At 37.6% G+C, this 26782-nt stretch overlaps 2 protein-coding genes across 5 annotated transcripts in view; one reads left to right on the forward strand and one right to left on the reverse strand.

Annotated features, from left to right (window-relative positions):
- Positions 1-519: 519 nt before the first annotated feature.
- LOC136239539 (heat shock 70 kDa protein 12A-like) lies at positions 520-21641 on the reverse strand. The gene is made up of 3 exons (XM_066030285.1): positions 21316-21641; positions 11109-11339; positions 520-1982 (listed from the first exon to the last, which is right to left on the reverse strand). Exons 1-3 carry the CDS (start codon positions 21610-21612, stop codon positions 726-728), a joined length of 1785 nt encoding a protein of 594 aa, XP_065886357.1. The 5' UTR covers positions 21613-21641; the 3' UTR covers positions 520-725.
- Positions 21642-21773: 132 nt separating this feature from the next.
- The window catches only part of LOC136239772 (uncharacterized), a 132562-nt gene continuing 127553 nt past the window's right edge, over positions 21774-26782 (forward strand). For all 4 annotated transcript variants that reach the window (XM_066030519.1, XM_066030528.1, XM_066030541.1 and 1 more), the window contains exon 1: positions 21774-21861. In XM_066030519.1, the coding sequence (XP_065886591.1) occupies positions 21859-21861 (3 nt within the window). In that variant the 5' untranslated portion in view covers positions 21774-21858. The remainder of the gene's footprint in view (positions 21862-26782) is intronic.

Here is a 26782-nt window from a genome sequence, read left to right on the forward strand (position 1 = left end):
TGCCCTACCCCCCTATTGACTTATCTTTATCTATTAAAACGAACAAGACAAGGGTATATAAGTTTCTATGGTAACATTTTTATCAAACTTTAGACATGACAACCCTTGTACATTTCATTTTAATGCCCATATAGTAGATGTTCCAACACACCCCGTCCCCCTTTAATGCAACTCTTTAAGTATAAGTAATGTAATTTTTATAAGTAATGTAATACGGAAAGTATAAATTTTTGATTTTTAATGGCCGGTAGCCTTGAGCTAGCAGACCATCAGTACTGTACCCTAAAGATTTTATTAATTGTACATCCCTTATTCTATACTTGTATGCAGTACTGTAAAGTTATAATCAATCAATCAATCAATCAATCAATTAATCAATCAATCAATCAATCAATCCCCACAATCAATTTCGGCCTCGACGTCTATATAGTATGATATAATCTGTAGCCCGGTTAGCTGGGCTATATACGAAATGTAGCTGAGGTGGCTCCTTTGATCTGAGGTGTGAAAGTGTTACATAATAGTTTATTTTATTAAGTATCATTATTATAATATTTATAAGATTACTACTCAGAAAATGACTGAAATACTCAACCTGTATGCATGTACAACATCATTACATCATCTAGTGTATTATGTAGTACAAATATTGGCATGTCCTAAATACATTCAGTTTTTCTTAATCATTTAATACACGGTTTCTGAAAATACCAAGTTCTACTATATTAGCATTGCTGGCTGAAGAAGTCAACAGTAGCAAAACTATACACATCGCTTTCTGTATCTTTAACTGTTGCCAGAATTTCAGTGCCACTAAAGTTTAAGGTGACAGTAACCTTACGATCATATCCATTTTCAGGGTTTGGCCAGGGGTGCGTTATGTGACCAACCAGCTTAACACCACGATCAACTGTGTAAATTGCATTCGGGTTTTCTGCAGTGTAAACATTTACATTGCAAGTTGTATCGTGCTTATTTAATGGGGTTAGGTTTTGTGAAAAAGTATGATTTGATGATGTTATGGGAGTATTTTTTTGAACCATGAGCCAAAATATATTTTTGCATTTATCTATACCTTCTTCATTTTTAAATTTATATTTTGTGTCATGTTTTTGTGGATCAAAGTTGACTGTGACTCCCAATCCATATGTAGTTGATGATATGCGTTCTGATATTATTGATGGACTAATCCCAAACAATACGGCTCCCCTTACAATGTCAATCTTTGCAGATCCAGAAACAATAACTTCTAGCTTTGGTTCAAATTCTGCTTTTATGGAGTTTTGTAGAAGCTGGCTTTCAGAAAATCCACCAACTAAATGAATTGCTTGCAGCTGACAGCATTTGGCTCTGTTTTCTGCCATGATTTTATCAATGTGTCGAAGGAGACTTGAAATGACAGGTTGAAAAAATGATTTCATTTTTCTTGCAGAAATTTCAAACATTCCAAATTCAAACTTTATTTCACTTTGATGCTTCTTTAAAATTTCTTGCATATCTTTTTTGTAAATTTTTTCAATTGTATTGACAAAGTTTATAGGTGCATCAATGCATACTTCAGCTTCTTTTGGAGTATTGGTAATCATGCCGTTTTTCAGAATGGCACCTTCTGTTTGAAAATCCCTCTTGGCTGCCTGGAAAGCATCAATTATGTCATTCCATGCATGGAGTGAATCTTGTTTTATCCTGTTTATGCAATCTGCTGAAAATACATTTTCTATAAAAGATGCAAACTGATAATCTACGTAGATACCACCCCATTTTCCTCCAGATGGCATGGCTATTTCCCTTATGGTATTTCTTTGGGAGTATCCTTTAACTTTTTCATGCATGCATATGTCAACAGTACCACCACCACAATCTACAATCATATATTTGGAAAACTTTGGTCCATCATTCTGTTCAATTGCAATGGCTGCTCCTTCTGGCTCCAAGGCAATTATCAGCCTTCTAGGGTCACATTTTTCAGTCAATAGGCCAGCCTGTAAGAAATAAACCAAAAACTATTATAGTGCAAATAAGTATACATGATTCCTTATCATAAAGTATGTATGGTAGTACTGTATATTTGGGATCATAATGAATTGAATTTTCCAGCCAAGATTATCATTCTAAAACCAGCCTCAATTCCCCTTCATGACATCTTGGCAGCATTGGTTAGGCACCTCCAAGCCCAAAAATGTCTTTAGACCAACCCCAAACCTTTTTAAAAGTTTCTATGAAATTTAAAAAATTTTCTGTTTACCATAATTTTACATTGACCGACTGCTAACTAACTAACTGATGCCTCCAACCAAGCATAATTTGACAATGGATAAGGCTATAGCTACATGCTTGATTTCTTCACTATTCGATATTGCTTCATCCTGAGATTTGCCTTTTTGCCAACCGCAGTACGTACAATACACACATCATGGATTTGCTTTTTTCCTCCTTTGTGTTCCAGTTCTTGCTGCTGGCAATGCAAGGTGTCAATTCGCAATAGCACGATGCGGCTTCTCTGTGGCTGTGATGGCTAATTGCTAATATTTTCTGTATCAATTGAATTGATTGCAGAGAAATTTCTTGTACTGTGCTTCATTTTAATGCTGTGTAACTGGTGAAGCATTACTGAAAACAAAGTGTAGAGGTCACCAGTTTGTAATTGATTGCTGGGCACACATTCTGACTCAAAATTACCTATTATGGCATTCTTGGTGCCATTTTTTGTGCTATGCTCTGTCATAATTATGATTTAAAAGTAAACAAACAACTAGAAGGGAAAATTAGGAATTTAAGGTTAGATTAGGGATCAAAGAAAAAAGTAGTGAAACAAGGGAATGGCTAAAAAGTGGTGAAACAAAGAAGGCTGCCTATACCTGCAGATATAACAGTGGACATTAAATCCCTAAACTTTAGTCTATTTTCCAACCTTAAATTCCTAACTTCTTGTATAATACTGTATACCTTCAACTCGATACTTTTCTGATACCTTTGAGTTCTACATAGCGGACGTTTACACTGTGGTCTATTCTAGGCCACCAAAATCATAACAAAATTCTTGTATATTATACTAACACATTTTTTTTCCCGTCCTGATTTTGGAAAGGGCACTATGCTCGATTGTAGAAAAATGGTACTTTATGCTTAAATGATAATAACTTACCAACCTTGGCTGCTATGCTAGTGAAATTTTCCCTGAATATGGAAATATTTATTGCTTTTCAGAGCATCTAGGAGTACAAGAAGCAGCCTGTACCAGTTAGATAGATTTTTTACAAGTGTTGCTGGATGATGAGTCGGTGAGGGTGGCACGGTGAGAAACAATTGAGATACAAAAAGGATGAGTGTGTTATAATGGCAAGCTCCAGGCCAAATTATATACACCCCTGGAAGCTCCATATGGACTGCAATAGCAAACATTCCACACATTTGATATTTGCATAACTATTGCCAGCCACTCCAAGGCAATGAGATGGTCTCAAGTTACTCTAGTGTCTTTCAAGGCCTCTAGAAGAATGTGTGGGCTTTGACGCACCTACAAAAATCTGTCTCCAGAAAGCTGACCTAAGACAAGGTTAGTGTGAAAATAGTTAGCCAAATAGTGTGGCCATCTATGCTGGTATTATTAAAATTTGTTTATGAGCCCATAAGATAGGCTTTCCAAAATCACTCCACTTTTTATTAAAATAATCACACAATGCTTAATTTTACTATACATTTTAGCCTGTAGTAGTGGAAGTGTAATTGTCCCAAATTTCATGCATTGTATATCTGTGCAGCAGCCAATGAGATAACTGAAACATAGAAGTTATTTAGGTGCACCAATCACAGCTATAGTTTTTATACAGCCTTTGAAATTCAACAAGTTAAGTAGCCAACCAGCAAGCACTGCCACACAAAATAGTGATACTTCCTTGTCAGTTACTGTATCTTCACAATATCTGACCATCACAGTACAGTACTAGTTAGAATTCAATGACGTAGCATATATCAGAGCCTTCTCCAGTTTCAGTAACAACTGTAACATTTAATGATACTACTCCTTTGATTCCATCAATTTTTCATACATCTACCCACAACAGTGTCAGTCCACAGAGTGTGCTCAAGTATTTGCCCTGGGAGCCTGTATGAATCACCAATGAGTGCACATTTAAATCCAGTGATACCGGCACACACATGTATACCAAGTTGAGATATGCAACAGTTTGCAAACAGTCATCTCCTAAGAATACCTTATACCCATGTTCTCTGGAGACCGCCTGAGATGGCAAACATTTTGTAACTTCTATGTGCCTACCCCAACCTGATAGTATAGTGGCATAGACCCCAAAATTAGCCAAATTGTGCACTTTTTCATAAAAGCATGAAACTTTCCACATAAATAGTATTCCTCATGACATATATTTTTTCGATATAGTGCCATCACAGATTTGAACTTTGGTGACATTTGTGGCCACTGTTGCACAGACATTTAACCATTTATGTCTTTGTATAACTCTTTAAGACATTAATTGACATGCTAAAACATGGTACCAAAGCAACGGTCTTGTTGAATGAAACATCTTGGTTTTTATTTGAAGTTAATAGGTAATTACATTTGAAGTTTTGATCCTTTCATTAGTTTCAAAATTCTTTGAGTTTTCCTACCATTGGGGTGTAAATCACCCGGAGGTAAATTTTCACAAAACTCATGGGTAATTAATACATACATTGTCTGAGAGTATGTCATCTACCTTCCTACAGATAATGTCTGTGATGTCCACAGAAGAAGCTTTATTACCAATTTTGGAGAAGTTTTGGTCAGTCGCCATCTCTGGAAGCAATTGGCTCCTGTGAGCCGGTCTCCAGACTTGACATTTCTCCAATCATAATCTATAACTCAATCATCTGAAGGCACATAATAACAAGGATCTGTGAAAGACAGATAAACCCCATCTGCCATCCAACTTTACCTCCTGCAAGAAGAGAAGGCAACAAGCTGTAGAAGACCTGATGCAGACCTCTTGTTTGAATATACGTAGCAACTGACATCCTCTCAGTTGCTGTAAGGCACTTTCTGCCTGTCAACACCCTTGCTCGGTAACAGTGAGAACCAAACTTCTGCTGCAGGAAATTTGGCTAACTAAGATCACATGGCCCAAGACTCTTCCTGAATAGATGGACTATCATATTTGCTGATTTACAGGGCTTACCACATCTGCTCATACCTAGACCCTACTTTCCACTCAGCCAAACAGGTATACATATACTGTATTAGCTGTTATTGCCTATGTCATTAGATGTATCCTCAACTTATGTAAGCTAGTGCCCAAATTGTTTGAATGCAGAATTAGCTGAGGCTTCTAGATAGCTACCTGTTTAAGGATATTAGTATACAGAGCAGCATAATGAAAAATAGGAATTTTGTGTACTTTGTGATACAATTATGCTTTCCACTCAAATTGTACTCCTAACAAGTACACAAAAAATTTTGGAATTTTTGCTAGAGTAGGGACCATGGCAAATTGATAAAATGTACTGAAACAAGCTGGAGTAGTGCATGATATTAAATCACAGTAAAACAATAAGAAGTGTTATATCCCTACTGTGCTCAAGATACGTACCACAACAGAATGCACAGTAGATATACGACACTTCTTAATGTTTTACTGTGATTTAATATTATGCACTACTCCAGCTTGTTTTCAGTACTTTTTATTAATGTGCTATGGTCCCTACTCTAGTTGAAAATTCCAACTTTTTTGTGTACTTGTTTGCTAACTTTTGTTTTGTATATAATTATTATTATTATGACTGGTGAACCCACTTATAACATGAAAGAAATGGCAGCGTATGTCTCAGCTATATCTGAAAAGTGAAGTATCCATTATGCTTCGTTGTCAGCTGTGTTAAACCTGTTACACAGCATTACAAATCAAGAACTGTTCGAAAAGCACTCCTGAAATCCACTCATACCGCATCTAAAGAAAGAAATGGGCGCGCCTCAGTTATATCAATTATTCTCTGAAAAGTGAAGTATCCATTATGCTTCGTTGTCAGCTATGTTCAACCCATTACACAGCACAGTATGAATCAAGAACTGTTTGATAAGCACCTCTGCAATCAAAGTAGCCACTATGAAAAATATGGATGATTTCTGTTTTGAAGGGGCCACGTGCAACCACCAAATTGACACTTTTCTTCTGTCTGCAAAGATGAATTGGACACAAAGGAGGACACTGGTAAGTCCACGAAGAATGCATTGTATGTTCTGCAGTATGCCAAAAGGTACCTCTTGGGCTGAAGCAACGTCAAACAGTGAAAAAATCAAGCCTGTAGCTGTAGCCTTAGCTGTTATCGAGTTAGACTTGTCTGAAGGCATCAGTCAGTCACTCAGTCAGTTAGTAGAAAATTAAAAGCGTTGATCTAACAAACAACTTGAATTTTGTTTGAAGTGAATGGCCAATTGGACTCCAAAGTTACAGTCATTTTTGTTAGTCACAAATTTTTCTGCCCTTGGGGTGTAAATTATGTACTAACGGGCAAAAAACTTTATAGAATTCCATGGCTAAGACAAAATAATGATCATAACTTTGGAATGAAATGATCTATTGGCTACAAATAGAAACCAAGATGTTGTTTTTTTTGCAAGACCTTAGATTTGAAATCATGTTTTAACCTTAAACTATGTGAAATACAGCCTTAGGAAGATAAATACAAAAATGATGAATTTTCAATGCAAAAATGGCTTTAAAGGTCAGCAAAGGTCAAGCTACTCCACTCTTATGATTCCCCTGGAAGTTTGTATAGATGATATTAAAACAAATTTTGTTCAACAGGCACTGATGCATGAAGAGCAGAAGTTGAAATGGCAGTCTATGATGGTTGCCAGAGAGCAGGTAGATTTTAGAAATTTTCTAACCTGAAATGCTACAACAGTGACCAGCCAGGACATTTTCGTTGAGATTGTCTAAAAGGACAGCAGTTTAATAGCAGCAAAACATTGTACAAGGCAAAAGCCGCAGAAGATATTGGAAATTGTGACTCTGAGAGTACAGATGAAGGTACCTGGGAGCCAGTCCCTGGGAGCTTGACAAGTGGTTGGTAGATTCTGGTGCCTCCAGTAATATAATACCACAGAGGGAAATATTGACTGATTACCAGGTTGTTTGGGTGATGTGGAATAGTTGATGCAGTTGGTATTGGAAATGTTTATGCAAGCATGCTGTTGAAGGGATAATCATCCAAATAGTGCGTAATTAACATAGTATTACAAAAACAAAAAAACATAGCATTACATGTGCCAAAGCTTGCTTGTAACTTGTTCATTAGCAGCAGCTAAGGGTAAGTAAATTCAGTGACAATGGTACAAGTTTATCAAGGCTGTGTAATTATCGTTTTGTGAAGGTTGTGTTGAAGACTGGAATTGTTAGTCAGTGGAAGAAATTTGTTTATCCGAGAAGTTACAGTTAGTTCACAGAGATGTGCATGGTCCCAGAATCCATTGGTGGGAAGAAGTACTCCATGATATTCATTGACAATTATTCCGTTGTTATTCTGTTAATTCCATGAAATGCAAGTCTGAAGTGCTTTAAAAGAATTTGAACATCAGTGATATACCTGTATAGCAAGAACAGAATCAAAAGGTTAAAAACTGACAATGATGGTGAGTATTTATCAAAAGAGTTTGAAACTTACCCAAAATCTCAAGGAATGTTATTTGAGATGTCTGTACCTTATACAATTACACAACAGAGCAAAATGGTGTACCTTAGTGGAATCAGTTTGTTTAATGCTGTTGCGTGCAAAGCTCCCCAAAATGTTTAGGGAAGAGGCAATAGCTACTGCTTGGTATGTCAGAAATTATGTCAGAAATTATGTACAACACGAGGAAAAACTCCATGGACGAAAACCTAATGCGAGTGATTGAAAGTGTTTGGTTGTATGGAATCTGCTCTCATACCAGATGTAGAGGCTAAAGCTTGACAGAAAGTCTGAGAAACTGCATTTTGTTGGATACAGTATACAACCCAGGATTTTTGATGACATGACCTGGATGGTGGTAATAAGACAAGATGTAATCTTTTATGAGGCAGACTTGGGCCAGACAACTGAGACAGAAGCACAACCTAATGACACAATTAACGTGGAAACAAGTGAAAAGAGGCCAATGCACCTGAAGTGGAACATCAACATCCACATACTGTAGGCGAAAACGCCACCTGTTAGATATAGTCAAGATGAGTATGCAGAAAAAATAAAGTTTTTTACTCATTAATTTTGTCTAGTGGTGATGTTACAGACCATGCTGTTACACTTTCATTACTGTACCTGACCTTGTACAGATCATGCTTTACAGTTTCATTGTTGTAGCTCATCTTGCACACACTGCATTGTATCATTTTCTGCACACCTTACATCACATACCTTTATATATAGTATATTAGCAGAACCCTGTTTTGTAGTTGTATGAATGTGAGTTGTTAAATTGTTAGTTTAAGTTTCCAGCAGCTTGCTGGTGCTATAGTGCAATTCAGTTAAAGGGTTCCAGCTGTTAGAGAATAGATCTACTTTTGGACAATGTTACAATCACCTAGACCTTGATTTTTCCCTCTGCACTGAATCAGGCTTGATATAGCAAGCATTGTTGTAAGCAACATGGCAACCGTATTCTTGTACCAACCCTTTACAGGTCATAAAGTGTGTGCATCAATTAAACTCTGTCCTACGAAATCATTATTACATTAACATTGTTACTAGGGCTACACCGATTCTAGTATCGGTATCGGTATCGGGCTGATACTGCTGTTTTCATGAAGTATCGGAATCGGCCATTATATTGTTGCAGATACCAATTCTTATCACGTGCAAGAATAAAATAACGTTCGGTTGTACTTGCTTATTTTACTAGCACAGTGGACGCCTAAAAGCATCAAGTATAACACTAATAGCTAACTACCAGCAAATCTATGCTGAAACCTACGTGTGAAAACGCTTTACTGAGAAAAAGATCAGTATACTCTAATAGAACAGTCAATAACTCTAATAGAGCAATCAGGTGGAAATGACTGTTTCAGTATTAGTGTTTTTGCAAACACCATTATGATATTATCTCCACTTCTCCAGAAGAATACTGGAATATCCACTGGTTTGCATTTCAGTAACTTATTTCTGTGAATCTTGATTGGTTACTTCATTATAAACATGAACCATACTGAAAACATGTAAAGAATGCCATGAAAATTAATGCATTATATAATAAATGTGTGCATTATGAAGTATCTACTTTAAGGTACTTGGTATCGGTACTTATACTTGCAGATACTTCCCAGCTGAATACTTGGTATTTGAAGTATCAGTAAAAAGTGGAATTGGTGCAGCCCTAATTGTTACACAATATGTGTTGGATGATCCCAACCGCTATAAATACAGTAAAAAAACCTGTCAAATTAAGTAGTATATACTTATAGTTAAGTAATTAGACAGGTTAATCTGTGTGACTTTATGATCTAAAGTTGTTTTTTTGTAATCGTATTCATTGTAGTAGCTTTAAGTGGTTATTATGCATAAAAGTAGGAATAGCATGAATCTACAGTTGTATACTGTGTATCAGAGTGTTTGAAGATTTAAAAAAATAGTTGCTTGATATTTGTTATTGTCAAATTGACTAGTGATTCTGCTAACATAACACAAGTTCCTTTATTACTAGTTGACACCAAACAATAAACTTAAAGGTCTGTGTGCTAGAACTACATGTAGTTTGTGGAAAATGTGCGTAAATTTGAACAGCATCCAGTATCCCGTAACCTTAATGCTCTGAGAATGATGCAGTCACCAGCATATACTATGTAATTCTGTGATGGTATCTCACTAGGGATCATAAAGCCTGTCTAAAATGTGAATAATGCAGTAAAAAAGTATCAGTTGAAGGGTCTTTTATTTTCAGATATTAAAGAGCTCCCTCTCTTCCAAAAATTCCTCAAAAATTTTCTTTTGAAAATGAATTTCCACAGTTAAATGAAACTTGACTTTATGTCATCCATTAGTTTGGCATGGATGTATACTAGTAGGGACCTGCTAGAATACTGAAATTAGCTTAGTATCATTACATGTCAATAGCCAGTATCAGAATGGTCTTGTTGCTGTTTGCCCCTTTCTATCAAATATATGATTGAGCTGTTGACTGATGATAATTTGCTCACTCGAGACTCTCCCAGTCTTTTCCAGCACACAGAGGGTGTGATTATTCTACCAGTAAGGTCAGGCATGCATGTATCTCTGTGATTTCTGACATGAATTTCAGTATATTTAAAATTTACCTGGACTTCGAAATAAGCCTTTTCCCTTTTACAAAATATTCCTTTTCAAAAAAATTCCTGTTACTCAGTAGTGCATTACAAAGAGAGAGAAGTGATCACTGTGTGAATAGTAGACAATCACACATTATTATGCAGTTCTGGAATAATTATAATAATGTACATACCATAAACAGGACAATTTTTGCAATTAAAGTTTATCAAGACTATTCACAGTAAAAACTTTGCTTAAAATTATAAAAAAATAATTTAGTGGGGAAGCTTTTGCGGTTTGCTTTGAAACTACAAAACTTTTGACCAGCGAAGCTTTTCCATTCATGGTATAACAGTGAAAATTGCTACCAATGCAATTATGCCTGAGTTGCACTCAAATGCTAGTATAACGTTTTTAAAAGAAGAAAGTAGTTGGTTGGTCAGTACAAAGTGCACTTTGCTGAATAAATAATGCACTATAGCTACATGTATATTGTATAGTTATACTGATTGAAATTGCTATAAAGGCATGTTTGAGTTTGACTGTATACCTAACCAATAGTGCCAAGTTTTTGTCAATATATTTAGTAAATCAACTTTTGTGATCCGTATCATTAATTTACTTACTGCTGTACTTACTAATAGGTATACACAATTTACTGCATGCTCTATTATAATACAGATTGAAAATCCAATTTCAGTAACTAATGTAAATCACAATTAGCTATCACTATTAAACTTAACTATCACTCTCAAAACTGTGACTCTGTAAATGTGCCCAAACTTAAAAATTCTGAATTATACTTCATATTTTTAATACAACAGTATAATAAATATTCCATGTTTATACATGCTCACCTCCATAGCAGCCTCTCTCATAAATTGTCTGGCTTCAGCCTTCCAGATTGCCGGTACAGTTATAACCCATTTAACATCAGTTTCTCTGAAGCTTTTTCCTTGTTCTTTTTTTAAAGCAGTAAATATATATGTTTTAAGATATCTCAGAGCCTCCGCAAAGACATGTAGAATCGGAAGGCCTAGTTCTCTAGGATTATTGGATGTTGGAAGAATGTCGGACTTCGAAAACCTCTGAAAAGAAGAAAGGCAACTTAGTACAAGGTTACTATATAGAATTAATTACTTATTGCTTAAATTTAGTTGGATGTACACCACAGATAATATGCGACACACGGATTGGAAATGCCAGTATTATTTACATAGTGACATCATGGACCATCCTTGTTTCAGTGTGCTAAAATTTTATGACCTCTACAGATGGAGCATTTTGCTGTTCTTGCAATCTGCAAATTAGTGTTTAATTTCCTGAAGAAAAAGTGCACCATTGTCTCTTTGCTGTTGTTTACACCACTTGTAGCAGGTAGAGTGTAAAAGGCTAGCTAGATATTCACTGTATTGCTGTGTATTTCCACTGTTTCGATAAAACGTCAGAAAACAAGCACTATACTTTGTGCAATTGTTCAGCACAAGCTGAACAGTACTGTGGCATAAAATTTATTTCAATGTATCACATTTCTTTGGCTGTGTAAATGAGATTACGAGAAGTTGGCTAATACTGCTGCTGAAATATTTGCTGGTGCGAACCTACCATTGTCACCTGTCGCAAATGATGTTTCTTCCAAAGTCCACACACAAACTGTGTTCTTGTTCAACACGTAATGCAACATGACAAACAATGTAAAAGGAATGTCCAAGCCTTCAAACTGGCTTTCAAACAAGCAAAAGAAAGCTAAACAGCCAGTCAGTACCTTTCAACGAATTTTCGAATGTATTGGTGCATCATAACTCAATAATTAAGCAGGTGTTTCCAATCCATTTAGAATGCATAATTATTTATGATACCATACACATCCTTTTTTGTAATAAAAGCATTACAAGGACAGTGGATAATAACATAAATTAAAACACAAAACACAATGCACAAAAAAACTTACACGTAGACTCAAAATACTGTAAAAGCTAAATACAAAAAAAGCAATAAATAGCACAGCAAAAAGAATTTACTAATTTGTCTATCAGTTGAAACAGTGTTCCACAAAAATACAGTATTCACAAAAAAAGATTAACAGTGACCATTGACAAAAGATCGCAGAGGTACACGTACAATAGACAGTTCGTGGGCTCTGGAAGTATTACAATCATAAATGTTAAGTGATGTTCTGTTGTTGACGAATGATAATATCATACAGTGTTGACACAGACAGGTCTAGTTACAATGATCATTAAGACTAGGCCTGTGCAGTGAGTTGAGACAATCGTCAGATAGTTTATTCTATTTCCTGGAACTAGAAACTCAATACTCAAGCTATAGCAGCATGACTCTGTACTGGACTTCACACTTGATAAGCATACTCAAGCAATGATCTCACTAAAACTTGTAAGCTACAGATTTTGCAGCTGTAGTAGCTAATAAGCTCCCCATAAACTATGACATAGATAGTTAAGTGATCTCCTGACTAAGTTTACAATGATGAGGCCAAGATAAGTTAGATTGAATGAAGGATGGTACTAGAGGTAATGTTTTTGTCTGAATGCGCACCCCAACTATCAATAACTGAGTTGAAAGTGAAGTGACCATTATGCTTCGCTTTCAGCTATGTTCAGCCTGTTACACAGCACTACAAATAAAGAACAGCAAGAGAAATGTCTTTGCAATCAATCCAGTCACCACAAAAAATACAGATGATTTACACGCCCCAACTGTCAATTACTGACTCAAAAGTGAAGTGGCCATTTACACTTGGGTTTCACCTATTTTCAGCCCATTACACAGCATTACAAATGAAGTACAGTGTTTGAAGCACCTCTTCAATCAATCTAGTCACCATGTAAAATACGGATGATTTCTGTTTACAAATGTAGGAAAGCTATGCATTGCACTACTGTGAATTGACACCTTGGGCTAAAAGAAGTGGGATACAAAGGAAGACGAAGGTAAACCCCTGATGCATGCATTGCAATACTGCAGTATGCAAAAGGGTACATCTCGGGACAAAGCGTCATTGAACAGTGAAAAAAATCAAGTCTAGTCATTATCGAGTTATGCTTGCCTGTAGGTATTAGCGAAACTTCCATTAATATAATATTGAAGTTTTGTAACAATCTATTGGAAGATTTAGAGTTGTACTGTAGGTACTTTTAGGCTTGGTTATACCTAACCAATTCAAATAAGGTACCAGGATGGTTGTTTTTGAGTGATAGTTTGGCCAGATAAACCCAAACTTCCATGATCTCTAATAATTATACAGTACTACCATACTATATGATAATGTACAGGACTCAGAATTAAGATACAATTGAGGTTCAGATTGAATTGGGATTCCATGCATGTATGTATAAAGATACAATAAATTAAATATATAGAAAATGAATGTTTTAAAACGATTAAAGTCTGGTGAGCTAACCATTTTTTCTGGGAGGGAGTTCCATAGTCTGATGGTGGATGGGAAGGAGTGCAGAATTATTATGTGTTTGTTCTGGCCTCCAGCTGTATTATATCTCATGCTGTGACCTCTGGTGGTTGAAGATGACTGGGTATGATGGTCATGTGTAACAGAGGTATTATATTGATGAACATATTTATCTTGGCTTGATTTCTTCTGAGTTCTACTGTAGGTTGGGTGGTTTAACATTGTTATGACACTAGCTGTTCTGTTAAAGTTGTAATAGCTGTTCTGTTATTTATTATATACCCATAGTATTGTTACTATTGTAGCTAAAGTAAATTTTGCATTCTACCAAAAACTTCTTGAAAACTAAAGCATACTTAGTCATTGACTTTTCTTCAAACTAATTACAGTGTAGTGCTGGTCGCTAGATAATCTTTGTTTATACCATACTGACAAACATCTATCCTTCACTGTTTCTTTTAAAAGTTTCTAACAACCACTGCTGAAATCAAGTTACAAAACATTCACATGTTCGGAAGTCTGAAGTGCATCTATCATTTTCACACAATTTCAAATATTTCTTGTAGCTAGTCAAATTATGCTGCTGTAATGGGGTGGATCCGGTGCTGCTTGTCTTTTTCAATTCTGCACTGTTACAATGAAGAGTAACCACAACTCTCAAGGAGTTCCCAGTGTAGGGAGGATTTAACACCCCTGGAGAGTAACCATTACTCCAAAGGAGTAACTGGGGAGTAACACATGCTCTGAAGGTGGTGTCACTTACTCTTCAGAGTAATGGTTATTCTCTTCAGAGTGTTTGTTACTCTCCATGGGGTGTTAAATCCTCCCTACACTGGGAACTCTCAGAGTGGTGGTTACTCTTTATTTGTAACAGACTAACAGTGTGAGGTCAGCAATTAGATGTCTGAGGGGTTCTAAATCCTCAAAGGGGTCAGGCTTTAGCCACTCTTTAGGACCAGCACCAATTGACCTCATTCAAGACTCCCATCAATTATGCAGTAATTGTGCTTAATGGACAAACGCGCTTAGGGTTGGGCTCAGCCTTGCCTTCTTGTTCATCGCTGTCCACGCTTCTTACAGCATCCTTTTGGACTCGAATTTAGCCTCCTTACTGACCAATAGGTGTTAATATAATCTGTTGTACTAATCTGTTAATATAATCTGTTGTACCAATAGGTGTTAATGAAATCTGTTGTACTTCTGGAACTTACCTGCCCATTTAATTCTCGTGCTGACCTTTCTGCTGCACGAGAACGTAAGCAGGAGAAGCCAGAATATCTGCAAATTATTGCTGAGCTTGGCCGCTTGGGTTTTGTTAGTCATTACCACACAGTTGAAATTGGTTGCCTTGGCCATTACCTTACAGAGACAGTAACATCTATGAAAAGAGTTTCAAATCTGAGTTTTTCCAAGACGAAAGCATTGCTTGATAGAGCAGCTGCTGTGGCTATAACTTCCTCTCAGAGAATCTTTTATGCACGTAATAATCCAACCTGGACACTTTAAGTTAAGTTTTGTAGTTAATTATTTTTGTATGTATCCTTGCCATGCCTACGCGGATCTTATCTTTGTAGTCGCATGTGTCCGAGGCTCTGTATGTAATTTTGTCATTTCATCATTATTCTGATGGTTAAAAAAAAAAAAAAAAAATATAGCCACTAGCTAACCAGATAATTAATAGCTTCTGAGACACATCTGTTCCTAATCTAACATTCACATGTTAGCTAGCTACCTGATTTGTAATCTTTCAACTGCTACTTAAAGAGCTACCAGTTTCAGCACTATGGCTATGATACGTGATATACGTAGCTAGCTATAGCTACTACGGGTTTTTTTTGTAGAAAAACTTCAAGAACTGTTTAAATTACCAAAATCCTTTAATTAATCAAACTCTATAAATATAACTATTAATATTAATATCAAGACACACGGTAGTGCGGCCCAAGAAGCCGGCTCGCAACACCCGTGAGTATATTAACAGGAAGAACGAAAACGCAATTTTCGCACCTCAGTAGCTCTATAGAGCAGTTTCAAAATCATGGCAACCAAAAATTAGGCAATGGACCACACCCAAATCGCCATGTTTTTGTACCAGACTGCTTGATGTTGCAAGTTGAAATCCTCGCTAGATTCATGCCAAGACTTATTAATACGTGAGTAAAATAGATGCCTGTGATAGAATAAAGTATGTAGGCGAGTTATTAGGCATAAAAAGATCTGTACTGCCTCCCAACAGGGCAGTTTCGTAGGAAAGAGAAATGCGTAAGGATGGATTTGGCCAAATTGCGACCTATTCCGGCACCGCCCAAAGGTGGTTACTAGGGAAAACTTGCAGTATAGGTCTTTATCCAGCACCACAGCAGCGTACAGCCACATCCAGCTATCCCAGGATTAGCCAGAGCTCCTGAAAGGCACGAGACCGGTGATGGCGTCTACCAAACTGTGATAAAACGCCAGCAAAAGAAGACTGTTAGTGGTGAATTTTGCTAGAGTTAAGTTTTATTGTAGAAATCAACCATCAGTTAAAGTTTAGCGGTCTTATTTGCTGTCTGCTTCTTCACACCAAGTGGGAATCCCATGCAGCACATGAGCGATTCTGGCTAACTCGGGGATGGCTGGGTGTGGCTGTACGATGCTGTGGTGCTGGATAAAGACCTATACTACAAGTTTCCCCTAGTTTTAACCACCTTTGGTAGGGTCCGCAATCCGAAAAATCAACTTTTACAAACCGATCCCCCTACCATTGTGGGTTGTTCATTGTAGTATCCCATTGCTAAATCCACCATGAAACCGGAGGCACGATTGTTGTCTTCACAGAAATATCGACTTTAGTATTTCGTGAGATGCAAAAATTATTTTTAAAATTTCGTGCTCCACACAAAGAACAGGATATAACTTGCTACTTAGCTAGGTATTATCTAGAGTTAATGTAGTTAAAAAGTACGCACAGTAATAAGCAAATCGTTCACTGGGTTCCTGGCACAGGGTTGCTTTCTCTCAAAAAGCAGAAAACGAAACACAAATTTTCGAATTCAAACTGCCCTACCAGCCAAGACAAGAAAAGCCAACTCTCCCTCATAGTGATGTGATAAGGTTGGATGCATAGTCTGTCTATGCTGTTAGTCTGGAAAGGATCTGAGACTTCTCACCATCTGGGTGAAGAACGTCAAAAATTTCGTGCGTCATTTCAATGGATTCTCTCAATGGTACCAAAGTGCTTTCCAGTACTTCTGATGACACACTGGTCACTTAATTTTGTTTAGAATGATGATAAAGGATGGATCAAAACGTTTGGTAGTAGTAGTAGTTGGTGTTTCTGTGATTTCATATGGTGCAATATACCAGCAGCTCACCAGGAGCTCCACCCAGCTCGAATCAAAAATGAAAGATTTTATGCTTTTTTCGGTTTGTTTTTGGATGTTTTGCAGCATAATGGTGATGTAGGGTGATCTAGTGAAAACTTGAAGCTGCTGTGGAGCGTGATGGGTGAAGTCAAATTTGGACGATTTTGCTGCCTCCCTGGATGCATAGCTTAGAGCGAGGCGTGGAAGCCGTGGATGAAATAATAATTGACAACCGCTATACTACCAAACGTTCAGGGACATCTTTTGCCATAGTTTTAGTTTATAATTGATGAATGTTGTGGCTGCAGAAGCACTGGAAATGGCTAGAAAGTGCGACACAATTCTTTGATGCTGCAGAAAAATTTGACGCTCGTCACCCAGATGGTGAGAAGTCTCAGATCTTTTCCAAACTAACAGCATAGACAGACTATGCACCCAACCGTATCGAAACACTATGAGGAAGAGTTAGCTTCTCTTACCCTGGGTGGTAGGGCAGTTTGAATTCGAAACTTCGTATCTCTTTGTCTGTTTTTTCAAAGAAAACAACCCTGTGCCGGGCACCCAGCAGATTATTTACTTATTTCTGTGCGTACTTTTCAACTACAACAACTCTGGATATGATATGGCTAAGTAGCAAGTTTCATCCGGTCCTTTGTGTGGAGAACGAAATTTTAAAAATAAATTTTGCATCTTGCGAGATACTGAAAACGATATTTCTGTGAAGACAACAATCGTCCCTCCGGTTTCATGGTGGATCAAGCAATGGGATACTACAATGAACATCCCACAATGGTAGGGGGGTTGATTTGTAGAAGTTGATTTTTCGGATTGCGGACCCTACCTTTGGGCGGTGAATAGGTCGTAATTTGGCCAAATCCATCTTTACGTATTTCTCTTTCCTACGAAACTTCCCTGTTGGGAGGTAGCATGGAACTTTTAATGCCTAATAACTCACCTACATGCTTTATTCTATCACTGGCATCTATTTTACTTACGTATTAATAAATCTTGGCATGAATTTCGTGAGCAATTCAACTTGCAACATGAGACAGTCTGGTACAAAAACATGGCGATTTGGGTGTGGTCCATTGCGTAATTTTTGGTTACCATGGTTTTGAAACTGCTCTAAACTGCCTTGATGAAACAAGACGATTTTTGCTGTGGACACGCCCTCCAACTTCAGCACTCCACATTCCAAATTTGAGCGAAATCGCTTCAAGCATTCCCGAGATATGCGACTTAAAAATTGGCTTAGTTTCTTCGTGTTTTTTTTTCTTATTTTTCTTCCTCTTTTCGCACACTTGCAAAAACTGCGAATCCGTGAAGTGGAACACAGTTATTTTACTCCTCTAGTGTTCTCTGCTTCCGGGGAAATGGGCCATGAAGCCAGTGCATTTTACAAGCGATTGGCGAGTTTATTGTCTGACAAATGGAATGACCCTTATGCCATAGTACTAGGATGGATTAGATGTAGATTGTCATTTTGTTTGCTGCGTTCAGCAATCCAGTGCATTAGAGGAGCGCGATCTTCACAAGGTCATTACATCAAAAGTGCTCCTGTGGCCTTGGTGCAACCAGAGACTCAGTTTTTGATTAATTGTTTAACTGTTTATTTGTATGTTCTAATCTTATTTTCTTTATATCTTCAAAAAAAAAAAAAACTGCTATAAAATGCGAACGCCATATTCGATTGCCTTGAAATTCGGCATACAGAAGGGGAGTATAAAGGCGCATCTCTGTACCACCTTTGGCTGGAATACGATAAACACTATTAGCGATTATTCACTACAAATAACACCAATATGTTGTCACGCCTACAGGGTAAACCGCTTATGGGAAGAAGCTGAAAATCGGTGGATGAATAGGTTAGCTATTAAACCTCAAACCTTTTGTGGTTTGAAAGACATCGAGCTAAAAACCAGGAAGATACAACGAAACAACCAACAGTGTGCAACAATTACGCAATCGAGATTAGCTAATAAAAAAACACTACTTGCTAGGCATACCAGATAACCCGCTTGGGGTAATGCTTTGAAATTTGCTGTACAGATGGAGTAATCATCTTAGAAAGGCTTTTCAATGGTGTAGAAGAATCAGACTTAAAGTCACGGAGTTATAACACGAAATCCAACTTAGTGTAGAAAGTGCAAGATCGAGATACTCTAATAGAGCAGTCATCCTAATAGAGCAGTCACCCTGTAAAGAATTCAAGAGATCAGCTAGTAACAAGTAACCCGTATAGAGATCAGCTACAAACAATTCATCCTGTAGAGAGATCAGCTAGAAGAAGTTACCTTGTAGGGAGTTCAACTACGTAGTTCAGCTAGAAGAAGTCACCTTGTAGAGAGTTCAGCTACAAAGAAAACATCATATGTGACCGGATTTGCGAAAAGGTACCTTTTCCACACATTTGACATACCAGCAAACAAAATAATGTAACACTTGACTCCTTATACCAATTAACTTGCTCTTAGTATCAAAATGTAGCCAGATACTGTGGCTACATTTATTGAAAATTTCAAGCAACTATATGCTATGATCAAAAAGTTATGAAGCTTTGAAGTCCAAAAAATGGGTAAAATTTTGTGTGTGAAAAAGGTACCTTTTCGCAAATCCGGTCACATATAGAGAGTTCAGCTACAAACTAGTGACCCTGTAGAGACATCAGCTAGAAGAAGTTACCTTGTAGAGAGTTCAGCTACAAAGAAAACCAGTATGTAGAGAGTTCAACTACAAACAAGTGACCCTGGCCTGTATAGAGACATCAGCTACCTTGTAGAGAATTCAGTTACAACATGTAGAGAGTTCAGCTGTAAACAAATCACCTGTAAAGAGTTCAGCTACAAACAAATCACCCTGTAGAGAGATCAGCTAGAAGAAGTTACCTTGTAGAGAGTTCAGCTACAAACAATTCACCCCGTAGAGACATCAGCTTACCTTGTAGAAAGTTCAGCTACAAACAATTCACCCTGTAGAGAGATCAGCTCGAAGACGTTCCTTGTAGAGAGTTCAACTATGTAGTTCAGCTAGAAGAAGTCACCTTGTAGAGAGTTCAGTTACAAAGAAATCACCATGTATAGAGTTCAGCTATAAACTAGTGACCTTGTAGAGACATCAGCTAGAAGAAGTTACCTTGTAGAGAGTTCAGCTACAAAGAAATTATCATGTAGAGAGTTCAGCTGCAAACAATTCACCCTGTAGAGAGATCAGCTAGAAGAAGTTCCTTGTAGAGAGTTCAACTATGTAGTTCAGCTAGAAGAAGTCACCTTGTAGAGAGTTCAGCTACAAAGAAACCACCATGTAGAGAGTTCAGCTACAAACAAATCGCCCTGTAGAGGGATCAGCTAGAAGAAGTTACCTTGTACAGAGTTCAACTAAAAAAGAACCACCATGTAGAGAGTTCAGCTGCAAACAAATCATCCTGTAGAAAGGTCAGCTAGAAGAAGTCACCTTGTAGAGAGTTCAGCTACTAACTAGTGACCCTGTAGAGACATCAGTAGAAGAAGTTACCTTGTACAGAGTTCAACTAAAAAAGAACCACCATGTAGAGAGTTCAGCTGCAAACAAATCATCCTGTAGAAAGGTCAGCTAGAAGAAGTCACCTTGTAGAGAGTTCAGCTACTAACTAGTGACCCTGTAGAGACATCAGTAGAAGAAGTTACCTTGTATATAGTTCAGCTACAAACAATTCGCCCTGTAGAGAGATCAGCTAGAAGGACTCACCTTGTAGAGTGTTCAGTTACAAAGAAACCACCATGTAGAGTTCTGTAATAAATATATGTATTATATATATAATTTGTACATTTATTGATAAAATCAGAAATATTTAAAGTATTCATCTGCTTCATCTTCCTGTGGAAAAGAAAAAAAAAAGATAGGTTAAAAAAGCCCCAAAGCTGGCCATAGGCTGGCTTTGGGATATACAAATACAAAAAGAAGTGAAATCTAATCCAAAACAGCCAAAAATAGTGCAGCCCTCAAAAAGGCTATGGTGAAAAAGATGTGAAATCCAAGGCGGCGGCCAAGAAATGGCTGTGATGGTAGGTTAATGGTAAAAATTTTAATAATGACAATTCAGGTGAATTTTGTGCCAAGACATACCATCACAGCCATTTCTTAGCCGCCACCTTGGATTTCACATCTTTTTTCATCATAGCCTTTTTTTACAGCTTGGCTGTTATGGATTAGATCATATTTAACAGCTTGACTTCTAGAATCAGTTTGGTTATTGTTAGCAATAGCTATTCACGAGAAATAGTTACACAATAATATATATAATATATATATAGCTACCTCTTTCTGATGAAGTTCCATCTTAAAACGCTCAAAATAGTAGTACACCTGTTTATCAACAGGTTTTAATCTGCTGAATTCCCTTTTTGCCTGATATCCAAAGGATTGAAAATTCCTTTTAGAGTCAAATAAGATAACAGTAGGAACCTTAGTTTCTATTCCTTTTGGTCCAAAAGGCCAATCTACAGGACACTTTATCAGGTTAACACCTATGTCTTCTTTACATGGTGCAAAAGCTATTCCGCAAAAAGTGGTACCAAAGTCAATTGAAGCTATAAAGCCAGCAAAAGAAGCCATTATGTTTCGCTAAATGATTTGACTGGCTATTCTCAGTAAACTGTGACAGTTTGTAGCTATACTGATATTTAAACGTTAGTGCATGCAGAAGTAATTTTTGCATGCAGCCAAATATTGAAGTGCAGTTGTTCAACTGCATACATGATTTTCTTTAAAAGTTTAAACTATACACTCTGTTTCAATCTTTATGATTGCTGAATCTAATAGGAAGTCGACAGCACTGAAAGGAAAGCACACCAGTTGACAATGGTAAGAGACTGATATAACATTGCTGCATTTATATCAGAAGTAATTAACTAAATGGATGTAATTTTATGTTCCTCTGTGCTGTAAAGCTTTAATAAATAAACAAATGAAATAAAGTAGCTAATATAACAGCTGAAAAAGGAATATTCACTTGCAAGTTTGACACAAATTTACGTACTGCAGTACTGTACACTCAGTATTGTATTAGCTATTATGCTGCAATGAACTAAATTACTATATAGCCGCATGTAGCTAGTATTACTATAGCTACGTGTCTTTCGGTAAGATTGGAATCAAGACAACCGAGGATTGCTGAGTGACAAGCCAAGCGTGCATTGTGCGATTTTGAAGCGTGAAATCACACTCTCATTTTACAAGGTCATAATAATATAACATATCTGCAGTGATGTGTTTGAGGGGTCATCGCTCTTCGGTTGGCCGTCCATCAACCACTAATATTGATCTGGCCTACTCCGAGGGTCGCTTGGAGTCTGGCGGCCTTGTTTGATTGCTGGTATTTCCAGCTATCCATGCAGCACTTTAACACCTAGTGCTGGGGGTGGTGGCAAGGGCAGTCCATCTAGCCCGGGAAAAAATAAATAAATAAACGTAGCTAGCCGCTACACCTTAGTATTTCTCTTTTTAGCTACTTCTCTGGTAGCCGGAAGCACTTTGCCAGGGTTATCATGGTGTTTCAGCAGTCCAGTATAGATTATCAAACACCCTATAATAATTATACTTGTATGTAGGGAAGAGGGTGCATGAGTTTGAAGCGATCGCTGCTTCTCGGAGGGCGCGGATGGACCAAGCCTAGTTCGTCACGAACTTATACTTCCCAACAAACAGGGAAGCGCAACATCACTCTTAGTTAGAACCTATAATCAATACGTATCCCTAGAACTACTAGACGTGTCTCCTAAAGTGGAATGCTTGGGGCAACTACTAAACACGAAAATAAAAACCTTTCGGTTCAGTAACCACTTCCTTTAATATAATTATTCAGAGAGACGTCAAAAATTTGTTCTATATTGTTTGTTGGCTGTACACTTCAAAGCTATAGGTGTGCTGGGATTGCTGACTGTGCTATTTGCCCATGTGGCCATAGATTATAGAGGGCTGTAAAATGGAAAACACTTTTTTGCACACGTAGCTACTTCTGGGCATCTACATACTGTACCTACCGGTAGCTATAGCTGTAGTTCCAATGACACTGGGGTCCGCCGGAATCAAACAGAAATCAATAGTAATCCAATAAATGGAATCTTGGTCAAGAATCTAGAAAATCTGATAAAATTGAATCTTTTATAAGTCCGATTATTACCGTATCACTGCACTTTTATACTGCTATCTTTCTAACTACCTTCGCAGAATTGATTTCGATGCCTCATTCTAACAATGCATTGATCTGTCAAAATTCAAGTGCAACTATCCCCACGACACCCCTCCCTTCTGCACTCTTCCATTTCCCTACCGCTTCTGGGGACTGTACTTTAGTTTGCATATTCATTTGTACTATAAAAATTTATTTCCGTATATAGCTATATTCCTTGTTGAACTCGTGGTTGGGTCAATTCTACGGGTCGGAACGGAACGGAATGATGTATTAAACTACGGAATGGAACGCTTTCTCAAATTGAAGCCTGCATCTTACAATTGCTGAAACTTCCCTTACAAATTACAGACGGACCTCCAGCGGGTGATTAAACTTACCCTCAAGAAAGATAGAAACAATGGCACGTATTCATTACTCTAATGCGCACAATCAGAGTCGCGCGGCCAAGAAACTACGAAGCGCACGATCAATTAAAAGACGCGCGGCCACTACTGTGAGTTACTTACGTGTAGCGTCGGTTTCGCAATATTAGTACTGCATTACGCAACATCTCTCAATAGATTTGCATTTCGTTACGTGATAAAATAATCTAATCAAAAACAGCCATGCTGTAAAAAAAGGTGCGGCCCCCAAAAAGGCCATGGTGAAAAAAGATGTGAAATCCAAGGTGGCGGCCAAGAAATGGCTGTGATGGTAGGTTAATGGTAAAAATTATAATAACGACAATTCAGATGAATTTTGTGCCAAGACCAAGCGGCACCAAATTCATCTGAATTGTCATTATTAAAATTTTTACCATTAACCTACAATCACAGCCATTTCTTGGCCACCACCTTGGATTTCACATCTTTTTTCACCATGGCCTTTTTGGGGGCTGCACCTTTTTTACAGCTTGGCTATTTTTGACTAGATATCACTTCTTTTTACTGCAAAGCCAGCCTATGGCTGGATTTGGGGCTTTTTTAACCCATGTGTTTTTTTTTCTTTACCACAGCAAGAAGAAAAGAACATAAGAAGATTTTTAATACTTCAATTATTTTTGACTTTATTAGTAATTATGCAAATTATATACATATATTTATTACATGCCAATTATTCCCCACAGGATATTTTTAGCAGCTGATCTCTCTACTGGGTGACTTGAAATGTAGCTGAACTATCTACAGGATGGTTTCTTTATAGCTGAACTCTCTACAAGTGATTTGTTTGCAGCTAAACTCTCTACATGGTGGTTTCTTTATAGCTGAACTCTCTACAAGGTGACTTCTTTATAGCTGAACTCTCTACAAGGTGACTTCTTCTAGCTGAACTCTCTACAGAGTGATTTGTTTGCAGCTGAACTCTCAGAGTCTACATGATGGTTTCTTTGTACCTGAACTCTCTACAAGGTGACTTCTTCTAGCTGAACATCTACAGGGTGATCTTGTTGTAGCTAAACTCTCTACATGGTGGTTTCTTTGTAGCTGAACTCTCTACATGATGGTTTCTTTGTAGCTGAACTCTCTACAAGGTGACCTCTTCTAGCTGATCTCTCTACAGGGTGATTTATTTCTAGTGGAACTCTCTACAGGTTATTTGTTTGCAGCTAAACTCCAGGGTTTCTTTGTAGCTGAACTCTCTACATGATGGTTTGTTTGTAGATGAACTCTCTACAAGGTGACTTCTTCTAGCTGAATTCTCTACAGGGTGATTTCTTTGTGGCTGAACTCTCTACATGATGGTTTCTTTGTAGCTGAACTCTCTACAAGATGACTTCTTCTAGCTGATCTCTCCACAGGGTGATTTCTTTGCAGCTGAACTCTCTACATGATGGTTTCTTTGTAGCTGAACTCTCTACAAGGTGACTTCTTCTAGCTGATCTCTCTACAGGGTGATTTATTTCTAGCTGAACTCTCTACAGGTTATTTGTTTGCAGCTAAACTCTCTTCATGGTGGTTTCTTTGTAGCTGAACTCTCTACATGATGGTTTCTTTGTAGATGAACTCTCTACAAGGTGACTTCTTCTAGCTGATCTCTCTACAGGGTGATTTGTTTCTAGCTGAACTCTGTAACAGGTGATTTGATTGCAGCTAAACTCTCTACATTGTGGTTTCATTGTAGCTGAACTCTCTACATGATGGTTTGTTTGTGGCTGAACTCTCTACAAGGTAACTTCTTCTAGCTGATCCCTCTACAGGGTGATTTGTTTCTAGCTGAACTCTCTACAGGTGATTTCATTGCAGCTAAACTCTCTACATGGTGGTTTCTTTGTAGCTGAACTCTCTACATTATGGTTTCTTTGTAGCTGAACTCTCTACAAAGTAACTTCTTCTAGCTGATCCCTCGATCTACAGGGTGATTTGTTTCTAGCTGAACTCTCTACAGGTAATTTGGTTGCAGCTAAACTCTCTTCATGGTGGTTTCTTTGTAGCTGAACTCTCTACATGATGGTTTCTTTGTAGCTGAACTCTCTACAAGGTAACTTCTTCTAGCTGATCCCTCTACAGGGCGATTTGTTTGTAGTTGAATTCTCTACACGTTGATTTGTTTGAGGCTGAACTCTCTACATGGCGGTTTCTTTGTAGCTGAACTCTTTACAAGGTAACTTTTTTAGCTGAACTCTCTACATGATGGTTTCTTTGTAGCTGAACTCTCTACAAGGTGACCTCTTCTAGCTGATCTCTCTACAGGGTGATTTGTTTGTATAGCTGAACTATCTACAAGGTAACTTCTTCTAGCTGATCTCTCTACAGGGTTATTTGTTTGTATAGCTGAACTCTCTACAGGGTGATTTATTTGTAGCTGAACTCTCTACATGATGGTTTCTTTGTAGCTGAACTCTCTACAAGGTGACTTCTTCTAGCTGATCCCTCTACAGGGTGACTTGTTTGCAGCTGAACTCTTTATGTGGTAAGTTTCTTTGTAGCTGAACTCTCTAGAAGGTGACCTCTTCTAGCTGATCTCTCAACAGGGTGATTTGTTTTAACTTTCTAGCTGAACTCTCTACAGGTGATTTGTTTGCAGCTAAATTCTCTAAATGGTGGTTTCTTTGTAGCTGAACTCTCTACATGATGGTTTCTTTGTAGCTGAACTCTCTACAAGGTAACTTCTAGCTGATCCCTCTACAGGGAAATTTGTTTGTAGTTAAATTCTCTACATGGTGATTTGTTTGAGCGTCCCCAGAGTCTGGAGACAGCTCAGAAGTAAACAGGTATTGGGATTGCACCAGACCTTTTCTTCCCCACCCTATACATGGAAATAGTGGTTTGGCCATGCAAGACTAAGGGATGGGCATTTGCCCTACCATCACAGTTCTTTCTCGTCCATTACAAAAAACTTCAGCAGCACACAAAGAATTCTTGACAGCTTATACTAAAATATAAAGTACGCGTTCTGCATTGTAGAGCCATGACTAAGAACAAATTCCACCTGACTGACAATTATCATGTGATCTATTTAGGGGAAATCTCTTGGAAAGTCTCTGTAACACCTCAAGTGAACACACATGATATGCAGTTTATAATAATTGTGACTGGGCCTGCAAAAATAGAGCATGTTGGCACATGATTTTTTCCTACTTTTTCAAACTTCCTTGACTCGTAACTTTTATCA

Source organism: Dysidea avara, chromosome 1, assembly GCF_963678975.1.
Source record: "Dysidea avara chromosome 1, odDysAvar1.4, whole genome shotgun sequence".
In the NCBI taxonomy this organism is placed as follows: domain Eukaryota; kingdom Metazoa; phylum Porifera; class Demospongiae; order Dictyoceratida; family Dysideidae; genus Dysidea; species Dysidea avara.

What these genes read in the sequence shown, in the direction of transcription:
- LOC136239539 (XM_066030285.1), bottom strand. Translation starts at nt 21,612, where the DNA reads ATGGCTTCTTTTGCTGGCTTTATAGCTTCAATTGACTTTGGTACCACT. An exon ending in TGGAACTTCATCAGAAAGAG is followed by an intron (nt 11,340 to 21,315) that starts GTAGCTATATAT and finishes TCTTCTTTTCAG; the next exon opens with AGGTTTTCGAAGTCCGACAT. An exon ending in TGAGAGAGGCTGCTATGGAG is followed by an intron (nt 1,983 to 11,108) that starts GTGAGCATGTAT and finishes TATTTCTTACAG; the next exon opens with GCTGGCCTATTGACTGAAAA.